Source organism: Urtica dioica, chromosome 5 (genome assembly GCF_054948205.1).
Source record: "Urtica dioica subsp. dioica isolate 48M chromosome 5, U.dioica_male_clone48M_v1_H2, whole genome shotgun sequence".
NCBI lineage: Eukaryota > Viridiplantae > Streptophyta > Magnoliopsida > Rosales > Urticaceae > Urtica > Urtica dioica.
Genome location: NC_142760.1, coordinates 5,720,264 through 5,742,337, shown reverse-complemented (window position 1 = coordinate 5,742,337; position 22,074 = coordinate 5,720,264). Strand labels below are relative to the sequence as shown.

Below are 22,074 nucleotides of genomic sequence, written 5' to 3'. Positions count from 1 at the left end.
ATGCGTAAAGTTGTGTATTTAGATTTGAATACGGTACTAGATTATTAGTTGAAAATAAAAGTAATCTTGCTAGATTTTTTAAGAGTTTACAAGATGCGTATATGAAATATTTTCTTATGGGCATGTCAGCTCGGTGAAACGGGCCTTCGAGTGGGTCGAGGACGCGATCGTCCACGGGTCGGCCTCGTTCCCGTGGGAGAAGGCGTTCGTCAACGCCTCTTTGGAGGCCGGGGTTCTTCCGAACAATGGATTCACTGTGGAGCATTTGGTCGGGACTAAGGTTTCGGGTTCGACGTTTGATCCAACGGGACGGAGACACGGCGCTGATCAGCTTCTCAACAAAGGTGGCCTTGAGAAGAACAATCTCCGCGTCGGAGTCAACGCGTATGTTGAACGGATCTTGTTCTCTTCTCCCCGGGGATCGGGTACTTTTTTTTTTTTTTTTTTTTTTTTTTTTTTTTAAATATTTCATACATTACATCTTGTAACATGCATTACATAATCGAAAATATATAAATATTTAGGGCAGAAAAATGTAAAAATTTATTAAAAATTAGCAAAAAATGCCAAAAAAAAAAAAAATTGACGGGTCAGTCTGACTTCGTCCTTGTACATAGTCGAAAGAAAATTAGATAAATTTGGTGATAATCAAGATTTAATTTTAGATAAAGATATCGGGGAAAATCAAAATAAAATGAAGCTCAATTGTGTGGATGAATTTCATATTCATATTTTTCACACGCGTGCTTTTTTTTTTCAACGGTTCGTAATTTTTTCTAACTAAATTTTCTAGACACTTCAAACAGCATAATCATGATTTGCCAGCACAATAAAACTTTCATTTTTGGTCTTTAGCATCTAAATGTTAATAGGTTAAAATTCCATTGAACATCAATTAGAAAATAGTATAGATCGAACTAACAAAATCCCAGTCATTACCAATCAATATGTATTGCCTAATATTGATGACTTCTGTGACCATAACATTAATATTTTTCATTCCGATTTTATCACTAGCTATATTAAGTAATTAATAGACATTTTTGTTCATTTTTATTAACCTATATATGAACCACCGTTGAAATTGGGGAATTGAGTTTTGAATGGATTATTTGTTTTACTTGGTTTTAATTAGTTTTCGTGCAGGAGTAGTTCTACTCGATTCCTTTATATGAGATTTTGACATTTTGAAAGCCAAATAATCAATTTAACAGATATTAATCCTTGAATGATATTCCTTGTGGCAAAGTTCTTTTATTTCGCTGCACTTTCTCATATGTTAGCAATTGATATTAATTAACCAATATTTACCTCTTTATATGCGAACATATACTAACACATATTAAATTTCAAAATTGGGGATTTGAAAATTTGAATCTGTTATTATTTTTTTCTATTATTTGATTTGATTTTTTATTACATGTGGTTTTCCTCGATTTTTTATTACGGGATTTTTAAATTTGGAAATCAAATAGGCAGGTTGGTTTCGTTTTTATTATTATTATTATTAAAATATATTTAATCTTTCATATTTTAGTTTTACAAGTAGTTAATATAGGTAATCATGTGCATCTATTATGTTTATTTTGGTTAATGGCTATTTTAAAATATAAATCGAACATTAGAAACTTTGCGAAATTTCAATTTAACTAGAGCACCCCTAATTTAATCTGCAATCGATATTCCTATAAATATGTATGTTTGCTACAAAATATTTATATAGTAATAAAATAATTGTATACATATATTTATATAAAATATTATGTGATATTTGGCATCTCCCCTAAGATTTTCCATGTTCCAAAAATCACCATAAATGAAATTATTATACGATAACTTTTATCTATTTACTTCTAAAACCAATTCTATATTCACTCTAGTAAATATTTAAGTATTAGACTATTAAATGTTTATAAAAACCTTTTCAATTTTCTTAATTAAGATCTAATACATTAAAAAAAATAAAACTTGTATATTACTAACTCAATTTGGAACAACATAGGATTGAGTGCAATAGGAGTGGTGTATAGAGATTCCAGAGGAAGGTCACACCGCGCCACGGTGCGCCCAAAAGGAGAGGTCATCCTAAGTGCGGGTGCCCTCGGGAGCCCACAACTCCTCATGCTCAGCGGAGTGGGACCCGCTTCCCAACTAATCTCCCGTGGGATTCCCATCGTGCTATCCCAACCCAATGTCGGAAAATTCATGGCAGACAATCCTCGTAACCCAGTAAGAGTTATCCCTCCCTTCACTCTCTCGCCCTCTTACGTGCAAGCCATAGCGATTGCACCCGAGTTCCACATTGAGACCTACACGGGTGTGTCCAAATTCAAATTATCGGTAGGAGGTAGTGGTTCGAGCCTCACACCCGGACTTAACAATGCCACGATTGATCTAAGCATTGTGGAAATCGGGAGTGAAGTCCCCGGCCCCGCCTCCAACGACGGTGTACTCACCCTAGCGGCGTCAAACAATGTCAAAGTCAACCCTAACGTCCGATTCAACTACTTTTCTAACGTGTCCGACCTCGCAGTTTGTGTCAAAGCATTGAGAAAAATTGGCGATATTCTGAGCACCGAAACGTTGTCATCCTTCAAGTTTGACAATAGGGACATGCGAAGCATCGACGGGTATAAGTTCTTCGGTACACCTTTGCCACCGGACTATATGACAAATGACACGTCATTGGAGAAATTTTGTCGCATGACTGTTGCGACGTGGTGGCATTATCACGGTGGATGTGTCGCTGGAAAGGTGGTTGATCGCGAATTTAGGGTGATGGGTATAAAAGCGCTTCGTGTTGTCGATGCGTCGGTTTAAACAGTCTCACCAGGGACTAATCCTCAGGCTACCCTAATGATGACGGGAAGGTAATTTACATGACTTTAATATCCATTGAAACTTGATGTCAAGACAATATTTTGTTATAATTTTTTACTCTCTTTTTTTGCAGGTACGCCGCACTTAACATACTTCAACAAAGAATGACTTTGAGAGACTGAGTAATTTACACTAAGATTATATAATTTGACAACGACTATTTCCCGTAATCTTGATTAATTAATGTTTACACCACATTATACGTATAATTACAATGTTGAAGATGTACTTTTCTAGTACTGTGGCAACCGATTTGGTTGTCTCCGAGTAATTGAATAAAGGTTCACTTGAGTTTCAAAAAAAAAAAAATGTACTTTTCTTATACTTTAATGAAATCGAGGATCTTAAATTGATACTTGGACTAATACGATGTGCCTTTTGCCTGATTGTCTGTAGACGAAAAGCCTTTTATTTCAAAATCTATGTCTGTTTTCTTTTTGTCTCCATCAAAGTAATAATAAATATCTAAATGACTTGGCTGAATTTTGAAAGGAAGAAATGCTTAAATCTTGACCTAAATAGGCATATAACATCCACAATAAGCTTTATAAAATCCTTGGGAAAAAACTTTCACTGTATATAGAAATTTGATAAAAATATATGTAAAAAGTTTATTAAACCGATAGTTTACTACTGTGAACATTGAGAAAGTACGTCAAAGTTTCTTATTTTCTCTTGATTTTTTCTTCTTTCATAAGCATAATTCTCTCGCTCCGTAACATATATTTAATTTCATCCTCAGACATTGAAGTTCCATACATGTTACTGCAAGTTTTATCACATAAGAAGCAACTTCCAAGCACAAAAATCTGTGACATTCTTTTTAGTAAAACGCATAGGCTAATTTGTTTAGCTTATTTATTCAGCTTTATTACATATTTCAATGTTATTTTTACCACAGTATATGTATTAGAGATTTATTATTTCAGCGATAGTTTTCCTTTTTTATGTTGTTGGTCGCCACTAGCGTTGCGCCGTGATGCGGGACCGCGGTATATTACGCTCAATCTTCTGTGAGCATTTGTACGAGAGAAGAGATAGAACAAGAAAAAAAAAAGAGAAAAAAAAAAGAGGAAAAGAAGTTTCTTATTAACTCAGTATAGAATGTTTTAACATATATATACTGCAAAAAGAATAAAAAGTCTGATAGATTATTAAAATAAAGAATTACTAAAATGCCACACTAGGCAATACACATCTAGGGATGGCAATTTGACCCGTTACCCGCGTTCCGGCCCGTTACCCGATTTATTCGGGTCGGGTAATACCCGTTCTTTTTGGGTAAACGGGTAAACGGGTAATACCCGTTAAGGTTTTAACGGGTCCGGGTACGGGTAACGGAATAGCCATCCCGTACCCGGTTACCCGGGACCCGACCGTTAACTTTTAAATATTTAAAAATATAATAAATCATATGTTTACCTAATTAGATGATATATTTTAAACATTGTTTTTATACATAAGAATAAAAAAAAAAAGTTGGTTCTTTCATATAGACTACAACCAATCTTTCATATAGCACTTTAATATTTTTCACCTAAATTTTATTATTTTTAAACTTTATATTGTTGAGAGATTTTTATTTTATAAACGGGTAAGCGGGTCTACCAGACCCGCTACCCTTTTTTTAAACCGGGTAAACGGGTAACGGGTCTAATATTTTTAACCCGCTTACCCGGCGGGTATCCCCGTTACCCGGCCCGTCTCAAAATTCGGGTAAACGGGTCCGGGTAACGGGTAAAAAATTATAACGGGTACGGGTAACGGAATAGGTGTACCCGGCCTTACCCGTACCCGTTGCCATCCCTATACACATCAGCAAGCCAAACTATCCTAAAATAAGCCAACTAATCAGATTGTTGACCAAGTCAACACAACCTAATCTTCGATAATCCCCCTCAAGTTGGACGAAAAAGGTCCTTGAGGAAAAACTTGGACATTATAAACTTTAGTGCAGGTACAGAAAGAGACTTACACTATTACAAAAATGACTTTCATCAGCAACGCAGAGTATTAGAAGCGACATTTGACATTTAGAAGCGACTTGTCGCTTCTAACATATTCCACGGATATACAAATATTTTGCCTTGAATAGATCATGCTGTATGAGGTTAGAAGCGACAACTCGCTTCTAAAATTTTCCCTCCGATTATAAGCGACATGTCGCTTCTAATCTCGCAAAATTTTAATTTTCTTGTTTTCTTCGCCAAAATTTCAGATGAAAGCCAAAACGACGACGTTTTGTGGTATGGTAATATTTAGAAGCAACTCTGAAAATTTTGATTTCTTAATTTCTCCGCCAAAATTTTATTTTTTTACAAAACCACGGCGTTTTAACTAGTTTAGAAATTAGAAGCGACTAGTCGCTTCTAATCTAGATCAGATTGAATAAATCGCGACTTGCTTCTTTCTTCTTCCTCATTTCATTCCTTCTGCACCCTCTCTCTCTCTCTCTCTCTCTCTCTCTCTCTCTCTGATACTCACATTCGACCAAGAACCGCCGAAAAATCTTCGACCGAGCGATGCCACCACCGAGCCACGCCACCACCACGTCTCCGACCGAGCGACGCCACCACCACGCCTCCAACCGAGTGACGCCACCAACACACCTCCGAGCGATGCCACCACCGTGCCACGCCGACCGAGCCATGCTGACCGAGCCCGACCACCGAGCAACGCCAATCGAGCCCGCCATCGAGCCACGCGCGCCGACCGAGCCACGACCATTGAGCCCACCGCCGAGCCACGCGCGCCGATCGAGCCACGACCATCGAGCGACACCGACCGAGCCCGACCACCGAGCCGCCTCATCGACTACTGATAGTCTTGCGTTGTCTCCGCGCCGGTCCATCGAAGACCCGCTCTGCCTTGTGCCTCGCAACCCGGTGGAGGTACGTAACTAATTAGTGGTTATTTATGGTAATTAAGTTTGGTTAGTAGTTAGTTTAGAAAATAAATTTGCTAGGTAGTTATTTTGGTAATTGATTCAAGGTTAATATTATGTTAATTAATTGTATCTATCTAATTAATTAATTAGTTGAATATGTATTTAGTTAGTTAGTTTAATATGATAGGTTAATGAACTAATTAATTTATTAATATGTTAATTAGTTGAATATGTAATTAGTTACTTTAATATGTTAGGTTAATTGATATGGTAATTAATTAGTAACTTTAACAAATTAGATTTTGTGTTTAATTTTTAAATTATCGATTAATTAAGTAATTAAATATGTTAGGTTTAATTAACTAATTAGAAAATTGATTAATTTGAAATAATTAATTTTGATAACTTGAAGAGAGATTGAAATTGTTATAACTTAATTAGGTAATTTAGAATGAATTAAGTTAATATTGTAATTATAATTGTAAAATTAATTAACTTGTTTAAATTTATTAATTTAGATTGCTATAGCATTGATGTAACCAAGCCATTGAGGTTCGATTTTGGATTTAGTTGTTCAATATGATAGTTCAGGCTGGTATATATATGTTTTTATATGAAGTTGCATGTTTTGGGTTTGTTGATAGTTTAGGGGAAACTCCGCCGAAATTTCGGTAGATATTTTAATCAAATAGTATAAGATATCTAATTTTTTTTATCATCGTAATTATCCCACATCAAACATAAAAATAATGTCCATTCTCAATCTCATTGTCATATCATCCAAATTATTTATAATAATATTTGATTCCCAACATTCAGCATTATATCAAATCCAAGTAGAGATTGGATTACTGAGAATGACCGAATGATTCTTCAGTATCAGTCTGGTGTGAATGAGTTTATCCGTACGGCATGTTTCCATCTTAATAGTGATGACAAAGTCGAGTGTCCTTATCGTAGTTTCAACAACGCAATTGCTCTACAGATAGGAGTTGTTCGGATGCATCTTTTATCCAAGTGATTCACTCCGTACTACACTCAGTGGTATCACCATGGCGAGCCATGACATGCCATCGGTCTTGTAGAAGAAGCAGCTGTTGAGAATGAGCGAGACGTTGGCGGATTACACGACGCCATTCACGATATCATGAATCACGATGATTATGACGATTTCATCGACCCGACCCCGAATGAAGTGTGCGAAGAAAAGAAGATTGAGGATCTTTTTGCCGAGTTGAAAGCAGAGTTGTACCCTAGTTGCAAGGAGTTTTTGTCTTTGTTGTTATTGGTTTCTTTGATGCACATAAAAGTTACGAACCACTGGACGAAGAAGCCGTTCACTGAATTGATGCAGCTTCTGCGGAAGTCGTATCCTACTTGAAATAGAATTCCAGAGAGCACTACGAGGCAAAGGCGAAGTTGAAGCGGTTCGGCATGGGCTACGAGATAATCGGTGTATGCGCAAATGATTGCGTCTTGTTTTGGAAATGATTGAAAACCACTGGCGTTTGCCCAGTCTGTGATAAAAGTAGATGGGTAGTTGGGAAGAAAGTACCTCGTAAGGTTTGCGATACTTCCCGGTGAAAGATCTGCTTAAGCGGTTGTACGCATCTCGACACACGTCTCTCGAAATGCAGTGACACGCGAAAGAACGAGTGACTAAGGAAGGCGTTCTACGACATCATGCCGATGGAAAAGTGTGGAAAAAGATAGACGAATGTATCCGGACATTGCTGCGAAACCGAGGAACGTTCAACTTGGAGTTGCTGCTGATGGCTTCAGCCCTTTCGGGAAAATGAGTTTGTCGTATAGCATGTGGCCGGTTATGTTGACCGCGTACAATTTGCCATCATGGCTTTGCATGAAGTCCGAGTACTTGATGTCGACGTTTTTTATTCCGAGCCCAAAGTCGCTTGGAAATGACATTGATGTGTTTTTGCAGCCATTTGTTGATGAATTGAAAGAGTTGTGGACAGAAGGCATCCGATTGCGAGATGAGACCGATAACAATTAAATGTTTCAATTGCGGGCTACACTCCTTTAGATGATCAATGATTTTCTGGCACGGGGCAGTTTATCAGGATGAAGTGGAAAAATGTATCTTGTATGCCCCACATGACCTCCACGTGATCTTGCAAAGGTTGCTGGCTATAGGTATTAGTCCTCATGTCCCAAAGCAAATTCAAGAGACTATCGCAGAGCTGGGTAACTTTTTTAAGCTCATGTGTTCCAGAACCTTACGAGTGGAAGATCTTGAGAAAGCACAAGATGCGGTCGTTGAGATCTTGTGTAAGTTGGAAATCATATTTCCGCCTGCATTTTTCACGATCATGGTTCATGTGGCAATGCATTTACCCGAGGAAGCTCTTGAAGATGGTCCGATGCATATGAGATGGATGTACCCATTCGAGAGATATTTGAGAACGTTAAAGCATTTTTGAGAAATAGAGCTAAACTAGAAAGCTCTATCGCTGAGGCATATATTGTGGAAAAGCTTTGGCGTTTGTTGCAAGGTGTTTCGAAGATGTATCGAATGAAGTCGTTCAAGCTCGCGAGCTCTTTGTTTTTCAGTTCGAGAAGTGCGTGCCCTATGGAAAGTTGAATCCGGCATGCTTGGACGAAACATCGAGTGAGATGGCAAGTGGTACATTTTGAAATTAGGAACACTTTTTGAATTTTGTTTTCTAATGTAGTATGTCCACAAGCTTAGGTGATGGAGGCGGTGATCCGTCAGAGACATCTTCATATGAAGGACGAGGTGTTACGATGGGTGCCGGTTCCCAAAAGGCGAGAAAAGGGAAAAAAGGTTGTCAGGGTTTTCGATCCGATTTTATGGCAGTTTTATCCACCCAAGAAGAGGGCACTGCAAGGCGAGAGGGTCAATAAGGGCAAGAAGATTGGCACGTTTGCCAACAGTTTGAGGGGTCTGGTATGATCACATATTTTTCCCGCCACTCCATCATGAAATGATGTTACGCCGCAACAAAAAACGACGATTTTGTCTAGTCTTCACGCAAAGTTTGACTTTGTGTCTGAGGACATGGAGACTCGGGAGCTTCGACCGGATGATTGCCATCGCACTCTCAATGACAAGACCATCGTCCGCGACGCGAAGATGCGTTTTCGTGATGAAAATGCAAAATACAGTTCCCGATTAAGGAATTTGTGTGGCGGCAAACGAGATGTGGCATTGGCTAACAAGCCAAAGATGTTGACTGTCGATGATTGGACAGCTTGCATTGATAGGATGGAGATCGAAGACTTCAAGATAGTAAAATAATATTATTACAAGATTGAAAACTGACCAGTTGGATTTCTCGGATGCTCTTGCTCAATATGACACAGATCTTTGATAAAAAAAAGCTTATCAAAGACATGTCATATTGAGTATAGAGGATCCGAGAAATCCAAGCGCATACCTTCACTTGGTTAGTTTTCTAACTTGTAATAATATTATTTTGCTGAAAAAGTCTCGACAAAGCAAAGCTAACCAAGCAAAAAAGACCACGCAAAGTCGATAAGAGACGGTATCATTTGCTCATGACTATCGATGGATGAACGTAAGTTTTAATTAAAGTATAACTTATTCAACTTATTTAACAAGTTTACTAATTCGTTATGTACTTCTGCAGAGGCAGACTAATGGTTTGATGCTGAGTCCGCTCATTGCGTGGGAGAGACTCCATCAAACCACTCACGGGGAATGGACGACGCCTGTTACTAGACAATACTACGTAAGTTTAATTTAATTTTCAGTAATGCTTCATGTTTTCAATTAATGTAATTAATTTTGTAATCATTGTATACAGGCCCGGATCATAGATCAGGTAGCTGATATACGACGACAAGCTGAGGCACGAGGGGAATCCTCGAGCCAAGACACTATGGAGGAGGATTCCATGACTATTGTTCTCGGCACGAGACGTGATTGGGCTACAGGGATAGCTAGGTCCATTGATCCCTCGTTCGGATATGCTAGAAGCACAGGCTCACGATATCGAGGAGTGACCTTCAGCAACTCAAGTCCAGGGGAAGAGATGTCTACACTCCGGGAAGCAGTGAAAGACTTAGCTGGTGCATACGATGCAATGTCTAGAGGAGAGCTCGACCAAGAAATTGAGTCGAGGTTGATCCAGATTGCGAGCCGTTACGAGTTGCCAGCATCGAGCTCCCCGCGTACATCCGAGCATACCCCAGAGGCACGACGTCGAGGATCACCTGAGGATCGTCCATCGTCATTGGCTCGAGCAAGTCGCGGCCCCAACCCTGATGAGCATGAATATGGACGAAGTGGAAGACGCGTCTCAGGAGGACGACGTTGAGCATAATTATTCTTATTTAGACATTTTATTATGTATAGACACATAATGTTTCGTTTTTTATTTTGTTAAAACTTTTACTTAGTTTTATTACTACGTATTTTGTATAAATGAAACTCTTAATTTTATGATTCTAAAAATTAAATTAAATTAACGTTTTGTCGTGTGTTAGTACAGGTTTCACAATATGCATCCGAGAAGCCTTTGATCTGTATAGAGGACGTTGCTGAAAGAAAATAAAGCCGCACCGGGAGCTCCTTTAATGTCGGGCCTCGATTGGGGGCCCAAGAATATGGTCGACGAGCAAGGCTTCAACACTTGGGAGATCAACTCGGTCAAACGGGCCTTCGAATGGGTTGAGGACACGTCCATGGGTCGGCCTTGTTCCCTTTCGAGAAGATGTTTGTTAATGCGTAGTTGGTGGCCAGGTTTCTTCCCGACAATGAATTCATTGTGGAGCATGTGGTCGGGACTTAGATGTCGGGTTCGACTTTTGATCAGACGGGACAGAGACACGGTGCTGATAAGCTTCTCAACAAAGGTGGACTTGATAAGAACAACCTCCACGTCGGAGTCAACACGTATATTGAACAGATCTTGTTCTCTTCTCTCCGGGGATCTGGTACTTTTTTTTCTCTTTAAATATTTCATACATTACATCATGTAACATGCATACATAACGAGGGACAAAGCCAGAAATTTAGATTAGGGGGGATAATATGAAAAAAAAGCTTCAGTAGAATCTAATTTATAAATTTTATGGTAAAAAGTGTAAAAATTTATGAAAAGTGAGAAAAAAATGCCACAAAAAAAAAAAAAAAAAAAAAAAAAACATTTGAGGTGGTCTGAATGTGGCTTCGTCCTTGTACATAATTGAAAGAAAATTAGATAAATTTGGCGATAATCAAGTTTTCATTTTAGATGAAATATCGAGGAAAATCAAAATTAAAGGAAGCTCAATTGTGTGCATATTTTTCACACGTGTGTTTTTTTTTTCAGTGGTTCGTAATTTTTTCTAACTAAATTTTCTAGACACTTCAAACAGCATAATCATATGATTTGCCAACGCAATGAAACTTTCATTTTTGGTCGTTAGCACCTAAATGTTAATAGAGTAAAATTCCACAGAACATCAATTAGAATGATTTTTGAGAGACTGAGTAATTTTTAACCTAAATGTTTTGTTCTATTTTTTTACTCTCTTTTTTTGGAAGGTACGCCGCACTTTATATACTTCAACAAAGAATGACTTTTGAGAGACTGAGTAATTTGTAATTTTTAACGTAGTCTAGTTGATAATTGTATATCACCTCAAATCGTGGGTTTAATCCATCACTCGCAGCAAAGCAAAGCTGCCTTCAACAACAAAAAAAGACAGTAATTTATACTAAGATAATATAATTTGACGACGACTATTTCCCGTAATCTTGATCAATTAATGTTTACACCCCTTTATACGTATAACTACAATGCTGAAGATGCACTTTTCTTATACTTAAATGAAATCGAGGATCTTAAATAGATACGTGGACTAGTAATACTATGTGCCTTTTGCCTAATTGTCTGTAGACGAAAAGCCTTATATTTCAATATCTATGTCTCTTTTATTTTTGTCTCCTTCAAAGTAATAATAAATATTCGCTGAATTCTGAAAGAAAGAAATGCTTAAAACTAGACCTAAAATAGGTATACAACATCCACAAATCTATAAAATCCTTGGGAAAAAAACTTTCATTATATACTGAAATTTGGTAAAAATATAAGTAAAAAGTTGATTTAATTGATAGTTTACTATTGTCAACATTGAGAAAGTACGTGTGAGTTTGTTATTTTCTATTGATTTTTTCTTCTTTCACAAGCATTTCTCTCGCTCAAAAACATATATGTAATTTCATCCTCTATCATTGATGTTCCATACAAGTTATTGCAAGTTTTATCACATAAGCAGCAAGTTCCAACATAAAAATCTGTGAAGTTCATATTAGTAAAACGGATAGGTTAATTTGTTTAGCTTATTTATTCAGCTTTATTACATATTTCAATTTTATTTGTACCACCAAATATGCATTAGAGATTTTTCATTTCAGCTATAGTTTTCATTGTTTATGTTGTTGTTCGTAAGTAGTGTTGCGCTGTAATGCGGGACCGCGTTACTTCCAGAAAGTAATTTTTTTTAGCTTTGAGGGATATTTTTTCCGGTACAGTTAAACATAATGCTAATTCGATTTCTTAGATAACATGGCTAGCTCACCTGTTGGGGTGGATATTTGGCACATTCGTCATTTTGAGGTCATTAAGTCACTTTTTCGGCGCGGTCTCAATAGGGTCACAACCAAGGTTTAAAATATCGATACCGATACCCATACCGAGGTTCTGATTTTACGGATATATCGAGTATCGACGGATATATCGACGGATATTCTATAACAATTTCAATACCGACTACCGATGATATCGGTGATATATCGATGATATATCGATTACCGACGGATATATCGACATAAATCCTATAACAAGTAGATATTTTTAAATAACCAAATATATATATATATATATATATATATATATATATATATATATATATATATATATATATATATATCATGGAATCCAAATTATGAAAATACAAAATCAAATACTACAAAGTTCATGACAATTCCAATTTATCTATCCTAATTTCAATATCACATATTCCCGTCCACAATCATAAATTCCAATTCACACGTTGGAATATCATAATTTCTACACTAACCTTTATAAAGATTCTGAAAATTTTCAACTCGCCGGAAAATTCTCCGGCCGCCGTCAAAATGGGTGGCGGGTCGTCGGAAAATTGAAAAACTCGTCGGAAATTTAAAAAAAGTTGGGGATCTAAAAAATAATCAAGTACTAATCTCAAATATGCAAAAAATTTCAACAAAACTAGAGTTAAATCGATGTAAAAATGAAAAAAAAAATTCAACAATATCCGAACTTTATACTCATACCAGAGATATATCGTCTGATATCGGCGATATGGCATAACAATCCTTCATCGTCCGGTGATTTTTCACGGATATATAGGGATATACCGATATATCACCGATATTTTATGGATATTTTATAAAACGATAACGATTATTGATGATTTTTTACCGAGACTTCAAAAAAACCTATATATCGGCGATATATCCCTATATATCGCCGATATTTAAAACCTTGGTCACAACCAAGGTAATTGGAGACGAACCCGAATTGTCGTTATCTCAATTAAGAGCACCCTCAGATATGTGATGAGAAATATGATTACTTTCCTTTGGTCACAAGAAATCCATAGCGAATTTGGATTAGACCCAAAAAAACCACAACCTTCAAGGATCCTAAGAGTCAATCGAGCTGGTGGTGGTAATGGATCTTCATGTCTCTCTAGTTGATGGGCCTTCGGTCTTGGTCACCTAGAAAAATAATGGAAGCTTGAGCTATATTGGGAGCGAAGGGGTTTCCCTTGGGTCGTGCTCTGACACTCAACATTAGTCTGATGGCTATATGAGGCAGTATATTTGACCATCATCTCCGTTAATTTAGAGAGAAAAGTAGAGATCGAGATGAAATTTTTGTTAAGTTTTCCCTTATCAAGTGTAAATTTGCATAATTTTCCTAAGTTGAAGAAAACCTACCTCCAAATGATGGAATGGAGGGGTATATATAATTTGAGGGTGTTTGGGTACTTACTAGTGGTCGTCCTTATCTCAGAGTCGTCGTCATCTACGTCACTAAGAGCCCGTATCTGTGCACACCAACATTGATCTAGCATCTCCAATAGAGGGTGTTTTTATTATTTTTAATTATCTTTAATTTTTATATTTCAATAATCCAGACATGAATTTGACTTTTGCACCATTAGATCTTTGATCAGAGTGGTTTTGAATTTCATTCTTTAGATCTTAACCTTAGATATGATATATGACTTGTATTTTTTGGGTGCGGATCTCCGTCGGAAAAGGTCCCTTAGAACATAATCAACAACAAGTGTTGATCGTTATTGTGTTTGTGATTCACATTTCATCTTTTGGAGTTTTGAGTTTTATGTTGAGCTTAATTTGTGTAATTTAATTTTTTATTTTTATTTTTTTTATAAATATATTCGAGAAACCTTTATATAGAAAAAAATAATGAAAAGAAAAAGAATATATAACATGTGACTAAAACTCTCAAGAGGTATATTTAATATTTTCCATTCCTTCTTTTCATACTTACAAAACGACTAATGGATAAATTTCTAAATGCCATTCAAGTTTTATAAATAAATAAGTTTACAATCTACTCATATTTAATATAATGGAATATTCTTGCTCCAAAAAAAAAAAAAAAATTAGAAATATTGTATTCCATCTTTTACTCAATTCATATACTACTCGTTTTCACCTTTGGTATCATACCAAGCCTAAGAGTGAGACCAACTTTTATGTTGTTCTTGAGCTCAAAAGATACTGACATACAGAGGCAGCTTTTTGAAACTTATTCCACAAATTTGGTAACTAAAATTAATCTTGTAAATACCGACTTTTCAAACTGTAAGCAATTATTTTGCTTGGTATTTATATATTTTATTTGTTATAGTTCTAGTTCGTTTATATATATATATATATATATATATATATATATATATATATATATATATATATTATGTATTTAATATAATGGTCGTTTCTATTTTCAATTTCAAAAATCCGTATTTATGGAAGTTGGTATTTTTAGAATGTGCAATAAACGGTAGTTGTGTAATTTTTCCGTACTAAAAAGCGGGGACTAATCGGGTAAGCTCTCAAAATTGGTAACTACTGTTGATATTTAAATTTTTTTCAGCGAATGTCAATTTATCAATGAAATGTGAAGTCTATAAATAAAATAAGGTGTACACGGTAATTAAATGGAATTACCATTTACAAGTGGTTGTCTGTAATTTAAAATTTAACGTTTAAATATATGTAAAATAATAGTGTAGGGCGGTGCAAAAAAATCGGTAACATAAATCGGATCAGACCATTGATTTTTGACCAATGATCAAATTTTAAACGGTTTAAAATTTCATCGGTCCGGTTTATACTTTTAAACGGTCTGGTCTGATCTAAAATTTTTAAACCGCGATTTAGATCGGACTGGACTAGTTAGTATTAAAAAAAATTAATAAAAAATATATATCTAAAATGGTCAGGCCTAAAACGGTTCAAAACGATCTAAAAGTGGACCGGACCGGTTACTATTTAAGAAAAATCTGAATAAAAAATGTTAAAATAAAACAGTCCGGTTTAAAATAGTCCAATGGTCTAAAACGGTCCGATTAAGAGTGGTCTAAAACGGTTTAAACCTGACCGGACCTTTTTAATCAGTTTTGTCCGATCCGATTTTTTTTATTTGGTGCGGTTCGGTGTATTTTTTTTAAACCGTTTAATCCGGTCTGGTTTAGTTTTTTGACCAGTTTTAAACAAAATCGGAATGTGCACACCCCGAGGATCGTTGCCGTTAGTGAAATAATAGGTATTTACTATTTACACGTTAGTGCTTATGATTCATCAGTAGATGTTTATGATTTAAGATTGAATTTTTAACACATCAAAAATGAAAAATTAGCATATATAAATCAACACAATGCTATTGTATGTAGTAAAATAGCAGAGCTAATTTAACTAGTCAATAATAGTTTTTTTTTTTTGGAACAATAAGAGGTTTTTCACTAAATAACGGGTAAAATACCTACAAATACATATATCAAACACCAATCCACAAAGAAAGATAGAACCTCAAATTGAATAAGATTCAAAATTATAATAAAATGATAGCCCATCGTGTATAAACAATTGTATACACTATATTTAGAGCAGCTTCATGACCAAGTTAATGAATGAATCCAAACACTCGATGAAGGGCGTCTGAGTACATGTACGGTCACACTTCGAGTAAAAAAAATTTGAAAGACGACAAATACTTCTTTAGGACATGTATCCACAATTGAAATATGGAAAACACACACCAGAATGCAAACACAGCAAAATAATTTTTTTTTAAAAAAAACATCAAATATATATAAAAAAAACATAAATATTCTACTTGTTGAAGATGAGAGCTTCGAAATCGTCGACAGGTTGTAGGTGAAGAAAGCAATTTCAGAAAAAAAAAAAAAAAAAAAAATTGCAGTCTCATAATGATAGTGGTGAAGAAACAGCATAAGAAGAAACTCATTCGCAACAACAAAAGAGAAAACACTCAAAAACAATTATTTAGAAAATAAACTTCAGCCACAAATGTCTCTAAGGGGAGAGGCAGCATTCTTAAAAATAAATAAAAAAAGTTAGGGTTTAGTAAAGAGCAAAAAAAGAAGGAGCGAATTTTTTTTGTTTAATAAGTTTTTTTACCGTTATTTTGTCACTTGTCTATAGTTATTATAAATAAAATAATTCAAACATAATTCAAACTTTCTAAAATAAAATGTCAGGAAAAAAAATAAAAACTTAACCTATGGTTTTTAGGCTTCTTCTGCCGCCACCCCCTGGGTGTCCGACTCTAATGGAGTGCTCGACTTGGGGGGAGGGAGTATTGCAAAGATTTTTTTCTTGTCTTTTTGTTGTCTTTCGTTTTTCAGATCTATGTAGCTATCCACCTCACCTGAAATTCCGCTCCGGCGAAGCTTCACCGGCCATTCTCAATCTTCAATCGCTGCCTCCTTCCCCGTTTTCGCATGATGTTTCCGTTGGCGCATTTAGTCGTCGATTTTCCTAGACGCGTCTGCCCCTATTTCTCTCGCGCCTCCGATCGCCGACTCCGCCCCCCCCGCCTCCGGAGATGTTGGTAAGTGGTTAAAGAGCTGGAAATTTTATTTTGTTTCTTATGGTAGATTTTATATTATTTTTTCTTTGGTTGTTTTTATTATTATGTTTGAATCATGGTTTGGTATTTTCACAATTTTTTTTTTTATTCGATTGGAGATGGATTAGCCGTCGTCCACAATCCCGGTGTGAGTTTCCTATTAGGTTTTTATTTGTACAGATTGAAGAGTAATATTCTTCATGATAATCGGACCACGGTTGAATGGATCTTTCCAACTATTATGGGTATCTTGAAAGAGCTTTATATGTGCTCGAACTTTTGTGGTGTACCTTGTACTTTTGTATTTTTCTCATGTCAACTATAATGAATAATACCATTAATCTGTGCCAACTTTAATTAATACGCTGCCCTTAAAAATATTTGGCTAGAAGAAATAGTTCGTTCAATCGAAAAATAGGGTGGGCATATTGAAGAAATCATTATTAAATCTTTACATAGTTATTATTATTATTATTATTATTATTATTATTATTATTATTATTATGATTATTATGATTATTTCTTCTCCACATTTTAAATCTTCTAACCATTAAGCATAGATTGAAATTATATTTTACGAATTTGGAAGGATAACAAACTTAGAGCTGTAAACCAAGACATTAAAAGTTCTTCCTTTATCCATATTCCAAGGGAAAACTGAGAGAAACAAAAAATTTGATTGAAAATATCCAATATTTCCATTAACTATAAAAAAAATCTTGTTATTAATATATTACAAATTAATAATAAAATAATTTTATAAATCAGTTCATATATATTTCTTTCCTTCATACTAGTTACAACTATTAGAAATATAAAAAGATATTTTATTTTTTAGAGTTTAAAACTAAAAAAATATCTTTACCAAATTTTATGTCCAAATTATCTCAAATTAGACTTTTGTTCTATTTAAATATAAATATATCCCTTTACACAAATTTCTCAACAGCAAAAACTAGTCACACTTTCCTATATCTCAAACTCTCTTGAATCTAATTTTTTTGAAGACCTCTGATGAATTTTTTTATTTTTTTTATTGAGATTGATAAAGAACTAGCCACTTGAAGACAGAGGTTTTAAAATAATAGCTCAATTATTAGTTTATTAGGCAACTAGCCCAAATTATATAGAGTTTCCAGAATTACCCTTTGCCTCAAAATACCCTATCTCTCTCTCTCTCTCACGTTTCAATCCCAAACTCAAATTCCCCAAAACCAAATCCAAAACCATTTTTCATTTCTTCAGAGAAGAAGATTCCAAAATTTTCATGGCTTCCTCCGATTTCGACGATCTCTCATACCAGTCCGGCCACAGAACCACGTTCACCTTCGAAGCTATCGCCGGAGCTCTGCCGGAGGGTCAGAAGCCCTCTGGTGTGTCTGTACGGCCTCTACGCCGAGCAAATCTCCAATACATCTTTCACTTCCCTTCGCGGCCTCAATCTCTGATCGTGGCTCTATCGAATCAAACCATCAGTCATTCACGAGTCTATCCAATCAAACCATCAGTCACTCACGAGCCTTTCAAGCCTTCTCCGATCGCCGCGAAGCTCGTCCGAGAGTTCACTCAGTCCAATCGCACGGCCACGCCGACTCCACCTCATCATCTCTCACTAGTACAAAAAATAGCAGCAGGTGCGACTTTTTTCGCACCTGAAAGTCAATTTTCGCACCCAATGATACCTTTAGGTGCGACTTTTCCGCACCCGAAAGTCCGCACCTAAAAGTTTTGGGTGCGAAAATTCGCACCCAAAAGTCTAGACTTTCGGGTGCGACATTTAGGTGCGAATTTCCGCACCTAAAGTCGCACCTAAAAAAGTCACCAAAAAAAAATGGCGACTCGTACCAGGATGGTTCCGGCCTCCGTCGCTACTCCTCGTCGCTCCAGACAATGAACCACACGACCAATGAACCACACGGCCAAGTGACCAAAATCAACCAAATTCAACCAAGCCAAAACATTAGATTTCACTCGGAAATCGAAACCCCCAAATCAAACTCTTAACCCTAACTTTCGAAATTCTTGGCTGAGAATGAAATCTCCTTACCTTGCTCGTTACTTATCTCGCTCTCCGACGTCTCCTCGTGGGCGGCGCGCTCAGCGGCTCGCGGCGGCGCTCTCTTCTTCTCAGCCCGCGCGCGCACGCGTCCAGTGGCCCGGTCTCGGTGGCTGTCGGCCTCGTTCACTCCCTCACTCTCTTCCTTTCTCTCGGTCTCTCTCTTTCCCTTTCTCTCTCGGACTTCCCAGCAGTGGCTCTTCTCCCCGGCCAAAACGCGCGTGCGGGCTCGGTGGTTGAGTTGCTGGCCGAGCGCAAGCGAAGAAGAAGAAGAATGGAAGAGATGGTGGTTGTGGCGGCCGGAGATGGGTTGTTGTTGTTGTTGAAATATTTTTTTCCTCTTTGTTCTTGCAGGTGAGGCGCGCGGCAATGGAGAAGGAGAAGAAAAAGAGAAGGAAAGAAGAAGAGGGAATGAGGAAAAATGAAAAAAGACCGCTCAAAAATGAAAAAATTGAAAAAAGATTGCTCAAAAGAAGTTGGACTTTTGGGTGCGACTTTGTCGCACCCAAAGGTATGTCTAGACTTTTGGGTGCGATTTTTCGCACCACCCAAATTTAAAAAATCAGCGAAAGTTTTTTTGCGCGACTTCAGTGACTTTTGGGTGCGAAAAATCGCACCCGAAAGTAGTTTTAGGTGCGACTTTTAGGTGCGAAAAGTCGCACCCAAATTCATCCGCACCGAAAGACAGTATTTGTTATAGTGTCTCTCTCTCACTCAGTCCACGAGGGCGTTGAAGTGCCGAGAGACGGCCCGGCATCGGAGGAGGGTTTTGATGTCGGAGACGGAGTTGAAGATCAGGAGAACCATCGGGTCAGGGAGTTCCCGTCCATTTTTACTAAGTTAATCTAGTTTACTAAGTTAGTTAACCTGATTAACTAACCTGGAATCAAGCTAATGTTTAAATCGGTTGGTAAATATGTAAGTTAATCTAGTTTACTAAGTAAGTTAATCTGATCTGTTGGTAAATATGTTAGTTAATCTAGTTTACTAAGTAAGTTAACCTGATTAACTAACCTGGAATTAAGCAAATGTTTGAATCGGTTGGTAATTGTGATAGTTAATCTAGTTTACTAAGTAAGTTAATCTGATTAACTAACCTACAATCAAGTTAATCTCCAGGATCGGTTGGTAAATATGTATGCTATTTATACGTTGTTGTGGGGTTTAAAGCTTAGGTCATCCCTTCCGATCACCATTTCCTTCACATTCCTCACCGCGAACTCCATCCCCACGCCGCTTGCGTCGCGAGTATAAACGGCTTTTCTGTAAACCACTCTTTGGTGGTATACGAACTCGTTGCTGCAGTGGTCTTATCAACGTGCACTATACGTCCTGCATTGTACTTGTCACTATACCATATGCATTTGAACAGTACGACACGAAAGTTATGTGTATAGTTCAGAACGATTACGTCTTCCATTCGACCGTAAAAGTTGAACTCGTTCACGGGCACACAAACACCGCTATTCTGGGTGATTCATTGGTTATCACGACGGCGAGTGATGAACTTCACACCATTCACAAAGCAACTCGGATACTGATGAGAAATTTGCATAGATCCCGTAGACAATGCGTAAAGCTCTTCGGACATGTCGGAGCCACTAACTTTCATGTCATAAATTTGGAATATGCAAATTAAGATGATGTCATTAGCAGTTTTAGTATGCTTTCAGCAAATGAATCCTTTCAGTTTACCTTTTTCGCAAACCAAATTTTGAATTCTTTTCTGTGCATTGCTTCGATATCAGAATCTACAGTTCCCGCTTCAGAGTTATTTTGTATAAGTTCCAAATGTTCACTGTTAACGTTACGTAATTAGATGTAAATAAATGAGCTTGGCAATGTACATATTTAAATGAAAGATTCTCTTACATCAAATACGGATCGATTTCCTGACAATTTGTAAGAATGTACCACTCCGTCTTCTCTTTTTGGTCGTCGTCTAAAACTATCGGCTTCATCATCCCGTAAGGCACACAGTTTTCGGACTGGAAAACATTAAGTTCCCGCACTTGAACTTCATCGACAGTTTTCTTATCTTCAAGATACCTTGCAACAAATGTCAATGCCTCTTCTACAACGTACACTTTCGCAATGGAGCCTTCGGGTCTAGCTCTATTTCTGACAAATTGTTTTAACGTTCCAAGGTATCTCTCAATTGGGTACATCCATCGCATATGCACCGGACCGTCACACAACGCTTCATATGGTAGATGAATTGCCACGTGAACCATGATCGTGAAAAAAGCTGGCGGAAATATCATCTCAAGCTTACACAATATCTCAATGATTGAATCTTGCGCTTTTTCGAGATCTTCCACTCTCAGGGTTCTAGAACTGATCAACTTGAAAAAGTTGCAGAGCTCAGAGATCGTCTCATGTATCGGTTTTGGCACAAAAGGGCGAATATCATCAGCCAACAGCCTCTGCATGATCACGTGACAATCGTGCGACTTCAAACCTGTGAGCTTCCCGTCAGCAGTCACATTTTTCTTCAAATTTCCAGCGAGCCCGTCTGGGAATTTAACAGATTGGAGGAACTCGGTAAACCGTTGTCTCTGCTCAAGGGTTAACGTGTACGTTGCCGGCGGTTTGTACCACCCGTTCTTTTGTTGTCTCAAGTGCAGTGAAGACTTTATTTTCAAGTCCATCAAGTCTAATCTCGACTTCTCTGTATCGTAGTTCTTCTTTTCCAAGCTGAGCATCGTCCCGAGAAGATTCTCGCACACGTTCTTCTCTATATGCATGACGTCCATGTTGTGCTTCAACTCCAACTCTGACCAGTAAGACAACTCATAGAAGATGCTCTTTTTTGTCCAATTCAATTCGCACTCAGCACATTTTCGTTTACCAGTATTTTTGCCAGTTGTCGTGGAAGAAACACTAGCCAACTGATCGAGTATGTCTTGCGCAGTCAACTTGACAGGTTTACGGCGCTTCTCGTGGCGATCTACGTAGTGATCAATGTTTTTCCTCGATCGGTGAGGCCTAGGCAAGAATTGACGATGGTCATAGTAGACGATCCTACTTCTGACTTTCATAGATGGCGTGTCAATGTTGCACGCGGGGCACACAAGATACCCTTGGCC

The 22,074-nt window shown here is 37.1% G+C and overlaps 1 protein-coding gene across 1 annotated transcript; it reads left to right on the top strand.

The window, feature by feature from the left end:
* On the top strand, positions 1-3,292 carry LOC149394995 ((R)-mandelonitrile lyase 2-like). The gene is made up of 4 exons (XM_089614175.1): positions 1-14; positions 130-425; positions 2,003-2,870; positions 2,954-3,292. The coding sequence occupies exons 1-3, from the start codon at positions 1-3 to the stop codon at positions 2,818-2,820; spliced, it is 1,128 nt and encodes a 375-aa protein (XP_089470301.1). The 3' UTR covers positions 2,821-2,870; positions 2,954-3,292.
* The last annotated feature ends 18,782 nt before the right edge of the window (positions 3,293-22,074 follow it).